This window comes from Tiliqua scincoides, chromosome 1 (assembly GCF_035046505.1).
Source record: "Tiliqua scincoides isolate rTilSci1 chromosome 1, rTilSci1.hap2, whole genome shotgun sequence".
Taxonomy (NCBI): Eukaryota; Metazoa; Chordata; class Lepidosauria; order Squamata; family Scincidae; genus Tiliqua; species Tiliqua scincoides.
In genome coordinates, this window is record NC_089821.1 from 112,860,000 (window position 1) to 112,875,473 (window position 15,474).

Below are 15,474 nucleotides of genomic sequence, written 5' to 3' on the forward strand. Positions count from 1 at the left end.
ATAGTCAATGGGGCTTACTTCCAGGAAGGTGCGGATACGATTGGGCTGTCAGTCTTCCATCCCATCCACACTTTCCTGGGAGTAAATCTCATTGTACACAATGGGACTTACTTCCGAGTAGACCTGCCTAGGATTGGGTTGGTAGATGCGGTGTGCAGCCCTGGAGTCCGATGTGGCTCATTTCAGCTCTGCGCTCAATGCCTGATCCTGACGGGAGGTCAGTGGGTGGCTATCTCAGCGAAGCCTTGCTGGCTCTCCATCTGAGAAGCCTTTCCCCTTCTTCTGATCGTGGTCAACCAGATGCGATCCTGGGAATCGCACAAGCAGGGCAGGAAGACAGCAACAGCCACCACTCCCCCCCCCCGTGGTGCATCCCAAGCATTTCGTACTCGGAGGTAGACTGCCCCTGGACTTGGAGGTTCCATTCAGTAGTCCTGGGCAAGAAAGGATGGGCTAGGGAGGAGAGCCCGTTCTAATCTGATCTACCCGTTCCAGCAAGACCCCACACCCTGCGCCCTGAGCGGGAGTACCATTTCCCCTGTCTGGCAGGAGAGTTGGGGGGGGGAGACGACGGTGGGGGCAACCAGCTGCGAATGTCACATGCTGGGAAAGGGGATTCGCCGCAGCTGATGGGAAGGCTTCCCTCCGCCAGCCAGTCAGGGACAAACGCTCGCCTGCTTCCCCCGCTCCTCGCCTTCCCTTTTACCTGGGCAGCAGCAGTGACGGCGGAGGAGGGGGACGCCCTCTGCGCTTCCCCCAGCCTGCCCCCTTCTGTGCTGAGAGGGGGGATGCTTGCGGAGGGAGGGGGGCGAAAGCAGGCAGGCAGGCAGGCGGCGTGTGACAGATGCACTGGCTCTGACAGCTCCCAGGCTCAGCCTAGTGGCTCCCTGCCATTGGCTCAGTGCAATGGAGCGGCAAGGCTGCGCGCTATAATAGCACCATGCCTGTGAGAGGCAGCAGCTCAGACTCCTCCGGCAAAGCCACCGAGATGCTGCCTGGGCTTCCGCTCCTCCTCCTCCTCCAGCCTGCTCTGCACTGAGAGAGAGAGAGAGAGAGAGAGAGAGAGAGAGAGAGAGAGAGAGACTGTGGTGAATGCTAAGCCTGCCTACTGCTGCGGGGTCTCTCTCCCCACCCTGCGGAAGAAAGGCAGAGTTCGCCGCGACCGCTTGAGTTGGACAGCTCCGCCGGAGGGAGAGAGCGGTCCATGCCTGTGCGGGGGGCTTGGCTGCCTCGGGTTTGCCCCCCTCCGCCCCCATCGGCACTTTCCCAGCTTCGCCCCGTCGAGCCGGTGCCCCCATTTGCCCACCCCCTGCCTGGGGAATCTGGCGCCCTCCAGGCGTGCATGGAAAGGGCTGCAGCCAGCCAGGCGGCTGCCCCATGGAGTGTTATTACATTGTCATCAGCTCCGCTCATCTCAGCAATGGACACTTTCGCAACATCAAGGGAGTTTTCCGGGGACCCCTTAGCAAGAACGGCAACAAAACTCTGGTAAGGGCGCCTCTCCCGACCTCATCCGCTTTTCCTTTTCACCCCATCGCGGCCGGTGCCTCGCTTGGAGTTCAGCACCACAGACTCCTGGACAGCTCAGAGCGCGGGGTCCCCGGGAGGTTCTCTGAACCTGTCTGCGTCGGGTTATTGAAGGTGTTCTATGAGAGAGAGAGAGAGAGAGACTGTGCAGGTTTTCCTATAGATTTACTTTTGACTCTCCTTGGGCATGACTTTGGTCTGCTATTCTGGTCTGGCTTATGATCACCCAGTGAACCCCTTGACTTGGAAGGGGCAGAGAGGCTTTTAAGACAGACAGTGACAATGGTCCATGGGTGTCCTTCTGCTCTGGACTGGCAGTGTGTTGAACAAGTTGTCAACTTCTCTGAGTAGTATACCATATGAGGAGACTATCTATCCAGCCCAGGTCTGGAACTGGTTCTAACAACAGCCTTGCCTATTTGAATTAGGGGAGCAGGGTCTTTAAAAGGTGGGGGAGAGAGAGAGAGAGAGAGAGAGAGAGAGAGAGAGAGAGAGAGAGAGAGAGAGGATAACTTTGAGGTATCATTTGATTGGGCAGATCTTCAAGAGTGGTGACTCTAGAAGTTCAGAGCTCATCCCCCTGTTTATATTAATGCAAGGATTTAAGGCAGTTTGGTCAACAACATGGAATGGCCTTATCTCAGAATGAGCTGGGGGTACACCTAAGTGAATGATTGTATATTGAGCTTGCCAGTCAATTGTTTTTTGATCTTGCATTGGCAACTCTTAAACAATACTCTTTCCCTTAGTTTTGTTGACTGACACACACTCGATATGTATGGTTGTATTTATTGTATCTGATTGGAAATGTTGCAGTCAGAAGACTAAACTATCACTGTGTTAAGAACTTCAGCTTTGTTCATATGGGATATAGTAAGTTTACCAAGTTGGAAGATCTCTGTCAAAATACCATGTCTTGTGCATTGATCCTTCTAAGCTTCCATAGTCCTGGAACAGGTTTGGAAAGAAGATGGAAGCACTGCTTTCTCATCACTTTCTGATCCAGAAACTTTTCTATAGCAATGAGAGAATTGAGCAATGAGGGGAATCAGCACATGTCCCTTTTGTGGGAGGATCCTTCTATTAACAGTTAGTTTGCTATGTTTGATTACCTAGGGATGAAAATATAGAGCAGAAGCAAAATTCATGGCAAGTCCTAAGATACTTCTTACAAATATGCTAACCAGAAAATGGCATTGAGTTGGGAAAAGCACATAGACTATGTGCCCTTTCACCTCCTCTTCTGTAGCATTATCCTATTCAGTGAACAGGGTATCAAAGTTTATCAGATGGGGACCCCCCAAAAAATCTCATTCTATGAATTACATACACAGAGATATCTAAAAAGCAATAAGGAGAAATAACATGAATCTTTTCAATTTTCTATTGAACTCTTTCTTTTCATATGTATCAATTTTCTATTGAGTTCTATTGGACTCTTGAAGGAAAGATCAGGCAAATCTTATTCGGGGATGAAGTTTGGATGCAAGGGAAACAACTATCAGATGTCTTTACCCGTATAAGTTCCATGATGGTATCTTTGTTCACCTTCCACTACCCAGTGTCTTCAATACTATGAGAGTGAACAGTTTGGCTAGCCATCTGTTCTCTGGATTCTCACCTATTGCCATGATCCTGCACAGAACTAATTGAAAGCAAGCCCCCACTGCCAATGGAACACACTTCCAAGTCTTAGCGTTTAGGAAGGCTGCAATCTAAAACAGGCTTGAAACCAGTACATATAGAACAATTCATCATAAAGGCTACCAAATGGCATTTCATGTTTCTCCGCAGAAGAGTATAACTTACTTCTAATTGACTGGTGGGTTATAGCTTCAAGAAGATGTGCTTCTGGAAGAAGCTGTAAAGTTCTCAGTAGTGAAAGAACATGTGACATCTCTATGTGTTATAGTATATATATCCCATTCTAAAGTATGATTAAACAGCAAACATTTTTTGTTATGCTTGGTGATTAATGAACCCTCAATATCTGCTTGTCATTCAGCATGATTAGAAACAAGACTTAATTTAAAAAAAAAAAATTCAATCATATCTACATTCGCAGTTAGGAGGGTATTAAATGGCACCACTTCATCATATTTTCTGCCTTTTTTCAATCAGTTGCAAAATTGGCTGTTGCTTCTGATTTAATTAAGGTTCTATATTTTGGGAGAGTTTTAAAAAGTTAATTTAATGATGGTGATACCACAGACTTCTCGCAAGGTAATACAAGGGAAATCTGCTATAATACAACCTAATGCTCTCAAGAATGGAATTCATTTCTCTTTGAAAGCAAATGCAAAATTATTTCACAGAGCCTGGTCAACCCAAATGTCATCATAATTCTTTAAGACTGATTCAAAGTAGAACTTCTTTTGAGGATGATTTGGGACTTTTCATGAGAAGACACCCACACACAAGCACACCCACGGGGTGTCTCAAGAAAATATGCACACACTTTGTAGTGTCATATTTATTATAATGCTATGCACACATATCCTATCATTCACACATACATTACATATGGTTTACAGAGAACCAGTTGCTTGACCCAATTAATTAGTTAATGAACTATTAGACCAAGTGCTCAAAAATGTTCCCCACTGGCATCTATACACTACTGACAGAGTTGAATAAGGGATCTGTAGACATCCCCCAACATGTGTGCTGGGATGGTTCCACACATCCCTTCAATTAGTTAGATTGTTGAGTGTTGCAGGTTTTCTACAAGGAGGTGTATATGATTTAGATCTCATTAAAATGTGTGTATGCTTTTTTTTTTTTTTTAGAAAACCTGTAGTTTTAGTATTTCTAGTATCTTTTTTTTAACTTGATATGTAACTGAATGAGCGTAATGCTTTTAAAAATGTAAAGAAGCAAATGAACTGCATAATGAAGAAAGGGGAAAAAACTAGAGCTGTCACTCAGTTAAAGAGATTGAATGAGTTTTTGTCGCTTAAAGAATCAACTCAATCTTCAAGAATTTGTGTATCAATACAGCAGTATTGATACAGCAGTAGTTCTAAAGTACCATTTCTCTGTTCTTAGATGAGGTATACATGTGTCACAGCAGAGTAACATCTTAAAAGAAGCAACCCTCCTGAGTGAGGAAAGGAAAAAAAGTGCCCATTCTAAATTGTGTATGTGCTCACAGTTTTGTAAAAATTTGCATTGGATCATCTCCAAGAGAAGTTAATCATGACAAAAGACCATTGATTAGTTTGTTTCTTACAGTACAATCATAACCCTGTGCTGATACAGCCAGGCTGCAAGGCCTGAACTGTATTCGGTGCAGGTTAGGAGATGACTGGAAGTCACCTTCGGGTAAGAGGAGATTTTCCCTCTTACCCCATGTAGCACTCCAGCCTCTCCAATGGGGCTACTCAGATTTGTACCAGCTGCTGGCGCACATCTGAGAAGCCAGTGTGGGGCTCCCAGACTAAGAGAGGGGGTTAGGATATAGTGTGTGCTGCTGCCACCATTCTGCCCCTCTCGAGCCTGATCCTCCCCCTGTTCTGTCCTCCCCCTGCCCAGAAATGCCCACTCTCCACCTCCAGAATGCCCTCCCATTACCCTCTCCCATCCCCCATGCTGCCTAGTACACACTTACCTGTGCTGGCTGGCACACGTCTTTGTGCTGGCCCAGCTGGCTTGAGTCATCGCAAACCTGCCTTGCGGTATGTTTGCGACACTCAGAGCCGATTTGGTTAGGACTGGCCTGAAAGTTTGTTAATTGTTCCTAAAAATGTACCATTAATGTTGACAGTATATCATCATAACTAAGGCTGCAGTCCTATACACACTTTCATGGGAGTAAGCCCCACTGGATGCAATTGTATTTATTTCTGAGTACATTAGATTGTGCTCTACCTTTATTTCGATGTGACTCATTAAAATAATTAATATTGGTTTTTAACCCTGCTGCCTGTCTGAGTAAGGGTATGCTTTTCATCAACCCAAACTGTTTTCACTGATTAATCTAACCAATTAACTGACTTTGTCCTAGGTAAGTTTACTTAGAGATATTCAGAGATAAATTCCACTAATGGAAGTTACTGTAGCTGCAGTTACTAAGAGCACATTTACTTGGGAGTAAGTTTAATTGAATGTAGTGGGACTTAGTCCCGAGTAAACATGCGTTGGCTTGCATTGCACATGTTTCAGCCTAGACAAAATAAATCTCTTTTTATGGTACAGAGTAGCAGAATTCATTGTCATTTGCACATATATCACCCAAACTAGTTATCATCAAATGTCTTTGTGTATTGTGGAGAGTGCTGGAAAGCTGCCATTTGTTCAGAGTTCACAGGAGAACTTCTCTGCAAAGAATGGTGCTTATGAAATCTTGACTTCAGTTTGCCCTGAAGGGATACAAGTCTAATCTCCCACCAAGAAACAGCATAGATAAGAAGACTGGCTAAAACAGAAATGCATTTTTATCAATATGTTGGGGGGTGGGAGAGGAGGAATACATGAGCAGTATATAATCCAATGTAACTTGACTAATTTATTCTGTTTTCTGGAACAAAAGTGAACATATTCCCTGAAAATATCAGAAGTAAAAGAACCTGTAAATTTGTCTAAAAGAAAAGAAACACAAAACTTAATATCAGAGGAATTGATGGAAAGGTCTTAGTTATTTTAGCTCCTTAGGGGGTTTACTCTTATGTTTGTGCAATTTTTTCATTGGCCAAGGGGGGCCACTGCTGAGCAGTTTATTCCCCTGTCTCCAGCTCACTCCTTGTTCTCCTTGAAACTAACTTTGCTGAGTGTTCTGTTCTTTAGAAGGATAGCAAGGCAGAAATGGGACCTAATGCTATTTCTAAGGAGAAGAGCCAGCTCTGCACCCCCTCCCCCAACCTGTGGATGAATGTAGACCCTTCGATCCATTGCTGAGGCCAGGTTGCTGGGGTCCCTGGGGTAAAGCTCTGCACTTGGTCCCCATGACATTCTCTGTCCCCTGATGGCATAGTGGGCACTATGGCCACTTTCCCAATTGATAATGCAGGGGTCAACTGACCAGGTAGGTCATTGGATTGGTATCAGTCCTCTGCTGGTGCCCAACCTGTCCAACCTTTGACACCGGTCTCACTTAGATCTTTATTATTTATTAATTATTAACAGTATTTATATACCGCTTTTCAACTAAAAGTTCACAAAGCGGTTTACAGAGAAAAATCAATAATCTTTCTATTCCCCCAGTGCTTGGGGCAGAGATAACTGTGGAAGTATTCCTATATAGTATTTAAAGACAATCTTTCCAGCCAGATCTTCCTTAGTATTAAAATGTGACAAAGCATCATCCTTACAATGTTTTCAGTTCTGATACAGAAGGTTGAAATGTAGGGAGGATGCAAATAGACCGTGGGGGAAGAAGAATGGGTGAGACTGAAAGTATGGATTTGGACCAGAGAATTGATGAATGAACATTGCCATTAAAGAAAGCAATGGTGAATAAAAAGACTGGAAAAAATGTTATAAGTTGATGAAAATCAAACAAAAAAAGGTAGAGATGGGGCATGGAAAATAACATAAACTTGGTAGATACAGTAGTCGTTGTAATTCAAGAGGTTTGTTTCCAAGTACTGGATACATTTTCAGGCACTGAAAATGCATTAGGTCAGTGGTTCCCAAACTATGGGTCAGAATCCACTGGTGGGTTGCAACCTGATTTTTGTAGGGTTGCCATAGGGGGTCGGAAAGATCAGATAACTAATTGCCTCAAGCCCTGAGGCTGTTCAAAAATCAGACTGTAGCTGCTTAATTACCTGCAAAGAGCTCAGCTCCTGTGGTTTGCAACATGTGTAAATATAGGGAGATACATGTTTGAGGGTCTTTTTCCTGGTTATTATTACTTACAAATAAATAGATAACTATTATTTCATTCTAGATCTTCTTTTTTAAAAGTCTGGTAAACCTAGGTAGTGCCCCACCTAGTAACTCAATAGAATGTCCTTTTAAAAAGTGGGTCTTGGTGCTAAAAAGTTGGAGAACCACTGCAGTAGATATAATAAAGCATTGAAAAGTGGGGAACGTATAGTCATGCTTGCCAGCCAGTGTGTACATTATGGAGAAATAGTCATGAGATGCTTGGAAATGTGTCTGAATACTCCTTTCTATGAATTTTAATTTTCTAAAAACCAAAAACTACCTTCAAATGGGGAAAAAAAATCTGGCACAAAATAAGATTTGAATTATGCAGAACTGCTCACATTAACCCAAATGTAATTGGGCAAAACATAATAGCAGTTCTCAAATGCAAACACACACGTTTGTGCACACTCTGTCCTTTAGTGCAATCTTGGGTAGGAGAAAAACAGCCCAACCTTAAAAAGAAGTTAATCTGTGGCAAGTTGTAGCTCAGAAGATGTTGGGGTTGCAGTAGAAGTTTCTGAGATAATGCCACGGGCTTACCTTGGGGTCCTTAGCTCACAAGGTTTATGTCAGATGTTCTGTGATATGCCTCAGAGCTCCAGAATAGTACCTCTGCTATTAACGGCAGTATATCTGATGGGTCAGTATGTTTCTTTAGAGTCAATGAGATTAGAAACAGTAATAGCATCTGAAATGTCTCTTGCATCTCACAATCCTCTTGACTGTTCTTGCAGGCATTCTCAATGCAACAGAGAGATATTGCAAAAGTGTTCCAAGAAGCACTTGAAACCATTGTTTGAGACAGGGGTGGTCAATTGGTGGCCCATGGGCCATATCTGAGTCCTGAAGCAATGCTTTCTGGATGTTTTTTGGCCCTCTCATCTTTAAGCATGCTTGTGGTAAGCACACTATGGCTTCATTTATAAGGAAAAGATACAAGTCATGTGTGTATTTTGTATAGGTGCTAATATATTGCTGTTTCATGCTTCCTCTGGAGGGCACTGCCCACCGGCTTCTTGAAAGGTTCTTTTGGGAAGCATATTTGTTTTCTTCCCCAATTAAATGACCTCCTATTGCTAGAGTACCTTTGCTACAATCTCTGAAAGTCCCTACTACAAAGCGATGCCAGCTGTATTACAGAAACTGACCACTCTTGAGGTGAGTTGGATTATTCCAGCCATTGGAACAGTCTTTGGAGAACGTAGCAGCCTCTCAGACTAGTGATTGACAACACATGGGCCTTCAAGAATAAAGAAGTTGGCCATCCCTGATTAAAGACATTGCTTTCAAGTCTTGCCCAGTGTCCAAGATTGCTGCTGTTTTTAATGTTTAAGATGCGCAGTTTATAAAATATGTTGAGGCTCTTTCAGTCTAATGGTTGGCAACCTTCAGTCTCGAAAGACTATGGTCTAAGCCTACAGCACCCAGTATTCCCAGGCGGTCTCCCATCCATGTACTAACCAGGCCTGACCCTGCTTAGCTTCCGAGATCAGACAAGATCCAGCATGTGCAGGGTAACAGTTGCGGCTCTTTCAGTGCAAGATACTTCCAAGGGAGGTAGTCATATCACTTGCTTTTATTCAGTTGCTTACATGGAGGTCACAACTTTTGACCTGGAAGCATTTCCCACTAAGCCCTGCATTTTTTCGACAGACAATGCTGATGTCATGGTTACCCAGCAAGAAGACTCCCTCTGAACCTGTTGTGGGTCCACTGCTTGAGAATTTGTCATCTAGCCCATGTAGAAGTGAGCAAGGCTCATTGCCTCGATCAGCAATTTTCAACCAGTGTGCTGGGGCACATTGGTGTGCCACAAATGGTCTGCAGGTGTGCCATGGGAGTTTGGAGGGAGAGTCATATATTAGTCGGGCCATTGGGGAATGTGAGTCTCCCACTGGCAGTGCGGTTTGCCTTGTCTATTGTCAAAAAACCAATGGTGTGCCTTGACAATTTTAAGTGCCTTGTCAGTCTGTCGTGAGTTGAAAAAGGTTGAAAGTTGTTGGCCTGGATTATCTATATTTTCAAATGGATCCGACGTGAGTCCCCACAAATCTCTGAATGTAATTCATTCAAACATCGCCATGCCCGAATCACAGCAAACCTGCACGTTAGCGGAAGGCATTAAGAGCAGTCACCGTCGTGTAAAAGCCAAATAACTTTCTAGATGCACTGAACGCATGACAGTCGCATAGACCAATTTGCTGCTGATCGAAGAGCACCTCAGGCAACAACGAAGGTTGGATGGAAGAAACTGTTGTACATATTGCTTTTCGGTATCTGTTGGAGGTGGAAATGAAAACCTTATGGAGTGTCAGCATATGTCGTTGGCAGCGCAGTAGGCAGTATAATAAGGGAAAGAAATATAGAAAGCGTCTGCAATGGCTGGTTATTGCTTAGCTTTTAGTATTTTTTTATGCTCTGATTTGTTCAGCCAGAAAACACCCTCTGTCAAAATAAATAAATAAATAAAAAATGAGAAGTTTGTGTTATGGTAGGAAAAAATAGCCTTATCAGGAGAGTGCTTAACTTATGTGTACAACTTATGCCACATAATTGAAGCAATCTAATAATTTGTTTTAGCATAATGGGCAGCCCAATCCTAACTTGCCCTGGAACAGGCAGGTTGGTGGGCCTGAGTTGCATCCAAGGCAGGACTGGGACTGAAAGTTGCTCAGCCTGGGGCAAGAGCAATCACTTCCCCTTACCTGCAGGGGCCCCAATGGGTCAACTCGGATCTGTGCCACCTAAAGAGGTGGCACAGAACTGAGCAGCCTGGGACTGGTTGGAACGGGGTTAGGATCCAGCATAACTGCTGGATTCTGTACCCACCCCCTGCTTACCTCCTGCCTATCCCGGGGCCTGCCTGTCGCCCACCCTCTCTCCTCCATAAGCAAAATTCATACATGACACAAACTGGGTGAATGAGGTTCATGTACTTTTTAGTTTCACGTGTGAACATTGTGCTTATGCAAAGTATAAATACAGCCAGAGAAATGATTCCTCAGTACACATATAGTTGCTAGCTGTTGGTGTTGACGCAGAGAGAAGGTACAGCACATTTCATATTTCCATGCAAAAAAAAAAAAATTGATTAGGACTTTAAGGTGAGAATCAAGTGGAACAGAAGAACAATGTTCTCATTAAGTGGGGCAATGTCTAGATTAGTCTTGATTTTTGTTACTAAAATACGTCATTGAGGAAAATTTTCCAACACCAACCTTTTCCTACTAAACCTGTTTAGCAATGTTATAGTAACAAAAATAATTATTTGCATAGGAGCTCTAGCAAACAGTGCTCGTGGCTCTCTAGATACAAATAAGAGGACAAAAGTATATGAAAGTCATTTTTAAAAGGGGAATTGGAGGGAACATTCAAAAAAATAAACGAAGGAAGGAACAACTGTGGATTATTAAAACTACCTGGAGATTAAAACAAATTTACACTTCTTGAAAGTAAGGCAGAAAGAATGGATGGGGAAAGAGAGAGAGAGAAATCTTCCTACAGCAAAATCCCAATCTCTCGCTAACTTAAAAAAAACCTACCGTGGGGTTTCTGAGCATGGTTTATAACATTCCAGTTCAAGTAGGGCATTTCATACATAGAAGCAAGCTTCTGCACTTATAGCTGCAGCTGGATGGGCAGGGTCAGCCCATCCATGAGGCCAATTGAGGCAGTCAAGCAGCAAATTGATGGGGATGCTCACCTTCATGTGCCCACCCCCTGATCCATCCACCCCTGAACTGAAAAAGGGGATGGGATGAAAGAGGAAGTGTTGAGAACTTCTTTCTTCCTTTTCCAATCCAGGAGTGGGAGGAGCAGAGGCTGGTACAACACCAGGTAAGGAGGGAACAGAATTTGGCAGGCTGCACCAGTGGGAACCTGTCTGTGCAAGTAGATCCTGACTCACTGTCCATTTCTTTGATCCAACAACTGGGCCATGCAAACAGAGAACATTAAACAATGGTTAATTGCCTGTTTGTAGTGGGAGTCTGCTCCTTTTCCCTTATTAACCGATAGGTGGACCATTTTGAAAGAACTTCATGCAGATCTGACTGGGGGGGGGTACAAAATCTGAGAGAGTGGCTCACCTAAGACCACCCAGGCAGTAGAGGCTGAGGTGGGGCATGCAGCCAGGACTTCTCCAGGACATGCTTTTAGCCACTATACTGTGTACTTTTGCTTGATTTGAGCACACTGGGAACATGTTTTGCATTTTGTCTATGATGGTATCATGGACTAAGCACAGCACCACTCACCCACCCCCCTCTGATCAGCAAAAAGGGCCCTCCTTTGAAACAAGTAAGAAAAAAATTAGTTCAAGCATATGTCACGTTAATTCCATCTATTGTTTGTGGTTCTGATTTTTTTTTCTTGATTAAAAATAAATTCTGGGAATGAACATAGACATGGTACTTCTGTTCCCAATTTGTCCATCTGTCCATATAACGCATTGCATTTTATGACATTTAAACAAAAGAGGAAGAGACTAACCAACATCTCTACCCTTCCCCCCATAGTTTTTCAGTTGTAATTGGTGACAATTGTGAAGAAAAATGTGGGTGTGATTCTGCATAAATGGTGTGTGTGTGGAGGGGGGGGCATTCAAAGTTGAATGACATGTGAAAAGTATCTGTTTAACAAGGGAAGGAGTCTAATTCGGGGTTAATGAAAACTCACAGAACATTTTCCTGTTACTTTTCAAGGAGTGTGATAAAGGGTCTCACAAATTCATGCTTCAAGTTTTTTCCTCCAGTACCTCTTCACATCCATCATTTTGACCTGACTCTTGTGTGATCATAACACTTTTTAGAGAACTACTTGTTGGTTAAGCAGCAAGACAAATAAAAAAGATGACTGAGATAAAAAAGACTAAGGGTGAGTACCTAACCAACTATCCAGCACTGGCATGGCTGTGCCAGTGGGGCATGTGCTGCATCCTGCAGTTGGGGGGCAGTCATGTAGGCCTCCTCAAGGTAAGGCAATGTTTGTTCCCTTACCTTGAAGTTGCATTACCCTTACCTAGGTGCTGGAAAGTTGATTAGGATTGTGCTCTAACAAGCATAAGTGAGGCCCTGTTTATACATGTGTCTGTAAAGCAGAATACGATCATCATCTCTTAGCGGTACCCATGCCGCTTTGAGTAATATGTACAGGGTAGACTGCAAGCATACCGTACTAGTGATATACCCACTAATGGAATGTTCAGTGGTACAGCATAGCATTTAAATGACCACACACTAAATCAGATCCACCCAGCAAAGTGAGAGTCACCATGACTTGGTGGCAGTCACACCAGTTCAGGGCATTGTAAATGGGCCCTAAGCTGAGACAAATGAGATGCTACAATCAAAGTCATCTAGGTGCATCATTTAAGTTCAGAGAACCAACCAGTGCAGCAAATGTGAAGCACACTCTGAACCTCTGAATCAATAAAGCAAATTCAGCAGAAAAATCCTTGGATTCCAATATTTAGGCTGAGTTTCTCTGCTCAAGTTAGAATACATAGTATCTGACCCTGTATATCTTCACTGGTGTTTAGAATTTAGAGTATTGGCTCAAAAGCAGTATTTGAACGTTACTACTAAAATAGATGGCAGATGCTTTCTGTCCATTTCACATAAAAATAGCACTGATTTCAATAGGCTTTGTTTAGTTGAGTTTTAGCCATTTGCTGAAGGCCAGCGAAACCTCACAGTCAGTAGACATTCTTCAAGTGATTCACTGGGAGTTGACATTCTGTGTATGGTTTCTTCTGGTTTCTCATTCTGGTTTCTTCATTCTGGTTTCTTAACGCATTTAGTATACTGCTAAAAAGTGCAAGCAGTAGATTAGGTTTAAGGAATAAGAGGGGATTAGATACATGTAGATTCTAAGGCCAGCAGGAAAAAGTTGGATGAGCCAGACGTAGCTCATGAGCTATTTATTAAAGAATCTCCATTTATTTATTTTTTAAATTATTTTCCAAAATAAAAACAAACAACAAATATAAACAAACACATAACAAATACAAACTCAATACACAACACAAAAACATACTGTTGGAGGGTGCAGGCAATCATATGTCAATACAGGTGGAGCCTATTTATCTGCATTAGTTCTGTTCCGTGACTCGGCGTGATTAACAAAAAACGCGTTGTGTTAAATTCCATAGAGTTAAGCAAATATGCTGCAGCCTGACACTTCTGGATGGAAGGAAACTAAGGCAGCTGTTATCAATCCCCTCCCCTCCGTACTCAGCCTTCCCCATTACCAGCTGCCCGGCTTCTTTCACAGTTGGGATGCTGATCTTTTCTTACTCCCAGGAAAGTGTGGAGAGGATTGTAGGCTAAATCTCATGCTTTGCTTGGTGGGAAGGCTTGCTTATGTCAGTGATAGCTTGCACCATGGGGGGGGGGGGTTACTTGTGTCAGTGATTGCCTTCACCATCTCAATGGGGGGGAATTTGGCAAACACTGGGTTTTTTAAAGCAATCCCCTCTGTTGCTACCACACCCGCCCCTGTGTGAGTGAGTGAGTGAGTGAGTGAGAGAGAGAGAGAGAGAGAGAGAGAGAGAGAGAGAGAGCTCCACCTTGCTGCACGTGTTCTGGCTACAGAAATTTTTGGGCCCCCCTTCCCCTCTTCAGCCTCTTTGCTGGCTCAGGGGCTCCAGAAGTGTTACTGTTCCTTTGCAAGGGGAACCTCTTCCAGGGCTCCAGGGCTATTTCCCTGTCTGGGCGAGGCAGAGCCTTTTTGCAGTGTTTTGGGCTGCCTGGAAATGGAGCGAGACGCCAGCGCAGGGCAAAGGAGGCAAAGGTGTGTGACTTTCTGTTCCCCCACCCATTCACATTGAGACAAATCTGCAGATAAAAAATCCATGCATAAATAGGCTGCACCTGTATATCTAATCAATTAATACATATCTTCTAATTTTGTTCCTCTTCTAGTTTAGCCTCTTAATATCATTTATCTGTCATATCATATCCTATATAATATCATGTATACAATATATTCATCTAAATGCCATATCTTATACATCTACAACTTCATTTTCAACCAAGCATAGAATGGTCTCCATTGCTCTATCTGTGTCAGTTTGCGCTGTTGATCCAAAGTCTCTGTAAATCGGTCAATTTCCGCCACATTCATTATTTTCTCTATTAATTCATCTTTTGTTGGAATTTTAATATCTTTCCAGTATCTAGCATATAAAATTCTTACAGCAGTTAATATCATAATAACTAAGTACACATCATTTCCTTTCTCTATAATATCTAAGGTAATATTAAGCAAAAATAACTCTGGTTTCAGCAGTCTCGTAAATCCAACAATCTCTTGTATTAGATTCCTTACTGTTTTCCAATATACTGGCATTTTTTTTACATGTCCACCACATATGATAAAATGTCCCTTCTTCACATTTATACTTCCAATAATTTTTTGATATGTTCTGATTCATTTTTGCTAGTTTTACTAGTGTCATGTACCATCTATAAAACATTTTATATGCATTTTCTTTAAAATTTGTTGCTCAGAAGATGCTTCTGTTTAAACAAGACTTCTGAGTTCTCAGCCTTTTAAACATCTTTACAACATCTTTTAATATTTTTTACAGGCCTGATTCTTTTATGATTTGCTGCTCTATGCTCTTTTTACCTGACTACTTTTTATCTAACTACTGTTTTTTATAATATGTGTTAATATGCTTTTATCTCTTTTTAAATTATGTTTTTAATCTGTTTTAACCTGTTGTAAGCCGCCTTGAGTCCCTTCGGGGAGCGGGGTAAAAATAAAGTTATTATTATTATTATTATTATTATTATTAGGAGGAGGAGTAGTAGTAATAGTAGTAGTGGTAGTGGTAGTAGTAGTAAATTTTATATTATATTTCCAAATCTGTTCCCATTGTTCTAATGTAATGTTATGGTCTATATTTTGCACCCATTTTATCATACATTCTTTTATTGTTTCTTCAAGCATCTCAAATTCCAATAGGAACATATACATTATTTTGATATATTTTTCTTTTGTTTCTAAGAGTATTCTGTCAAATGGCATCTGTTCTGAATAGAATCCTTCTTGTTTATCTTTCCCAAA

At 42.5% G+C, this 15,474-nt stretch overlaps 1 protein-coding gene across 1 annotated transcript in view; it reads left to right on the forward strand.

Annotated features, from left to right (window-relative positions):
* The first annotated feature begins 1,377 nt into the window (after positions 1-1,377).
* Positions 1,378-15,474, forward strand: part of ZNF804A (zinc finger protein 804A) — a 248,561-nt gene continuing 234,464 nt past the window's right edge. Inside the window, exon 1 of the mRNA XM_066611241.1 lies at positions 1,378-1,488. Coding sequence (XP_066467338.1) covers positions 1,378-1,488 — 111 coding nt within the window. The remainder of the gene's footprint in view (positions 1,489-15,474) is intronic.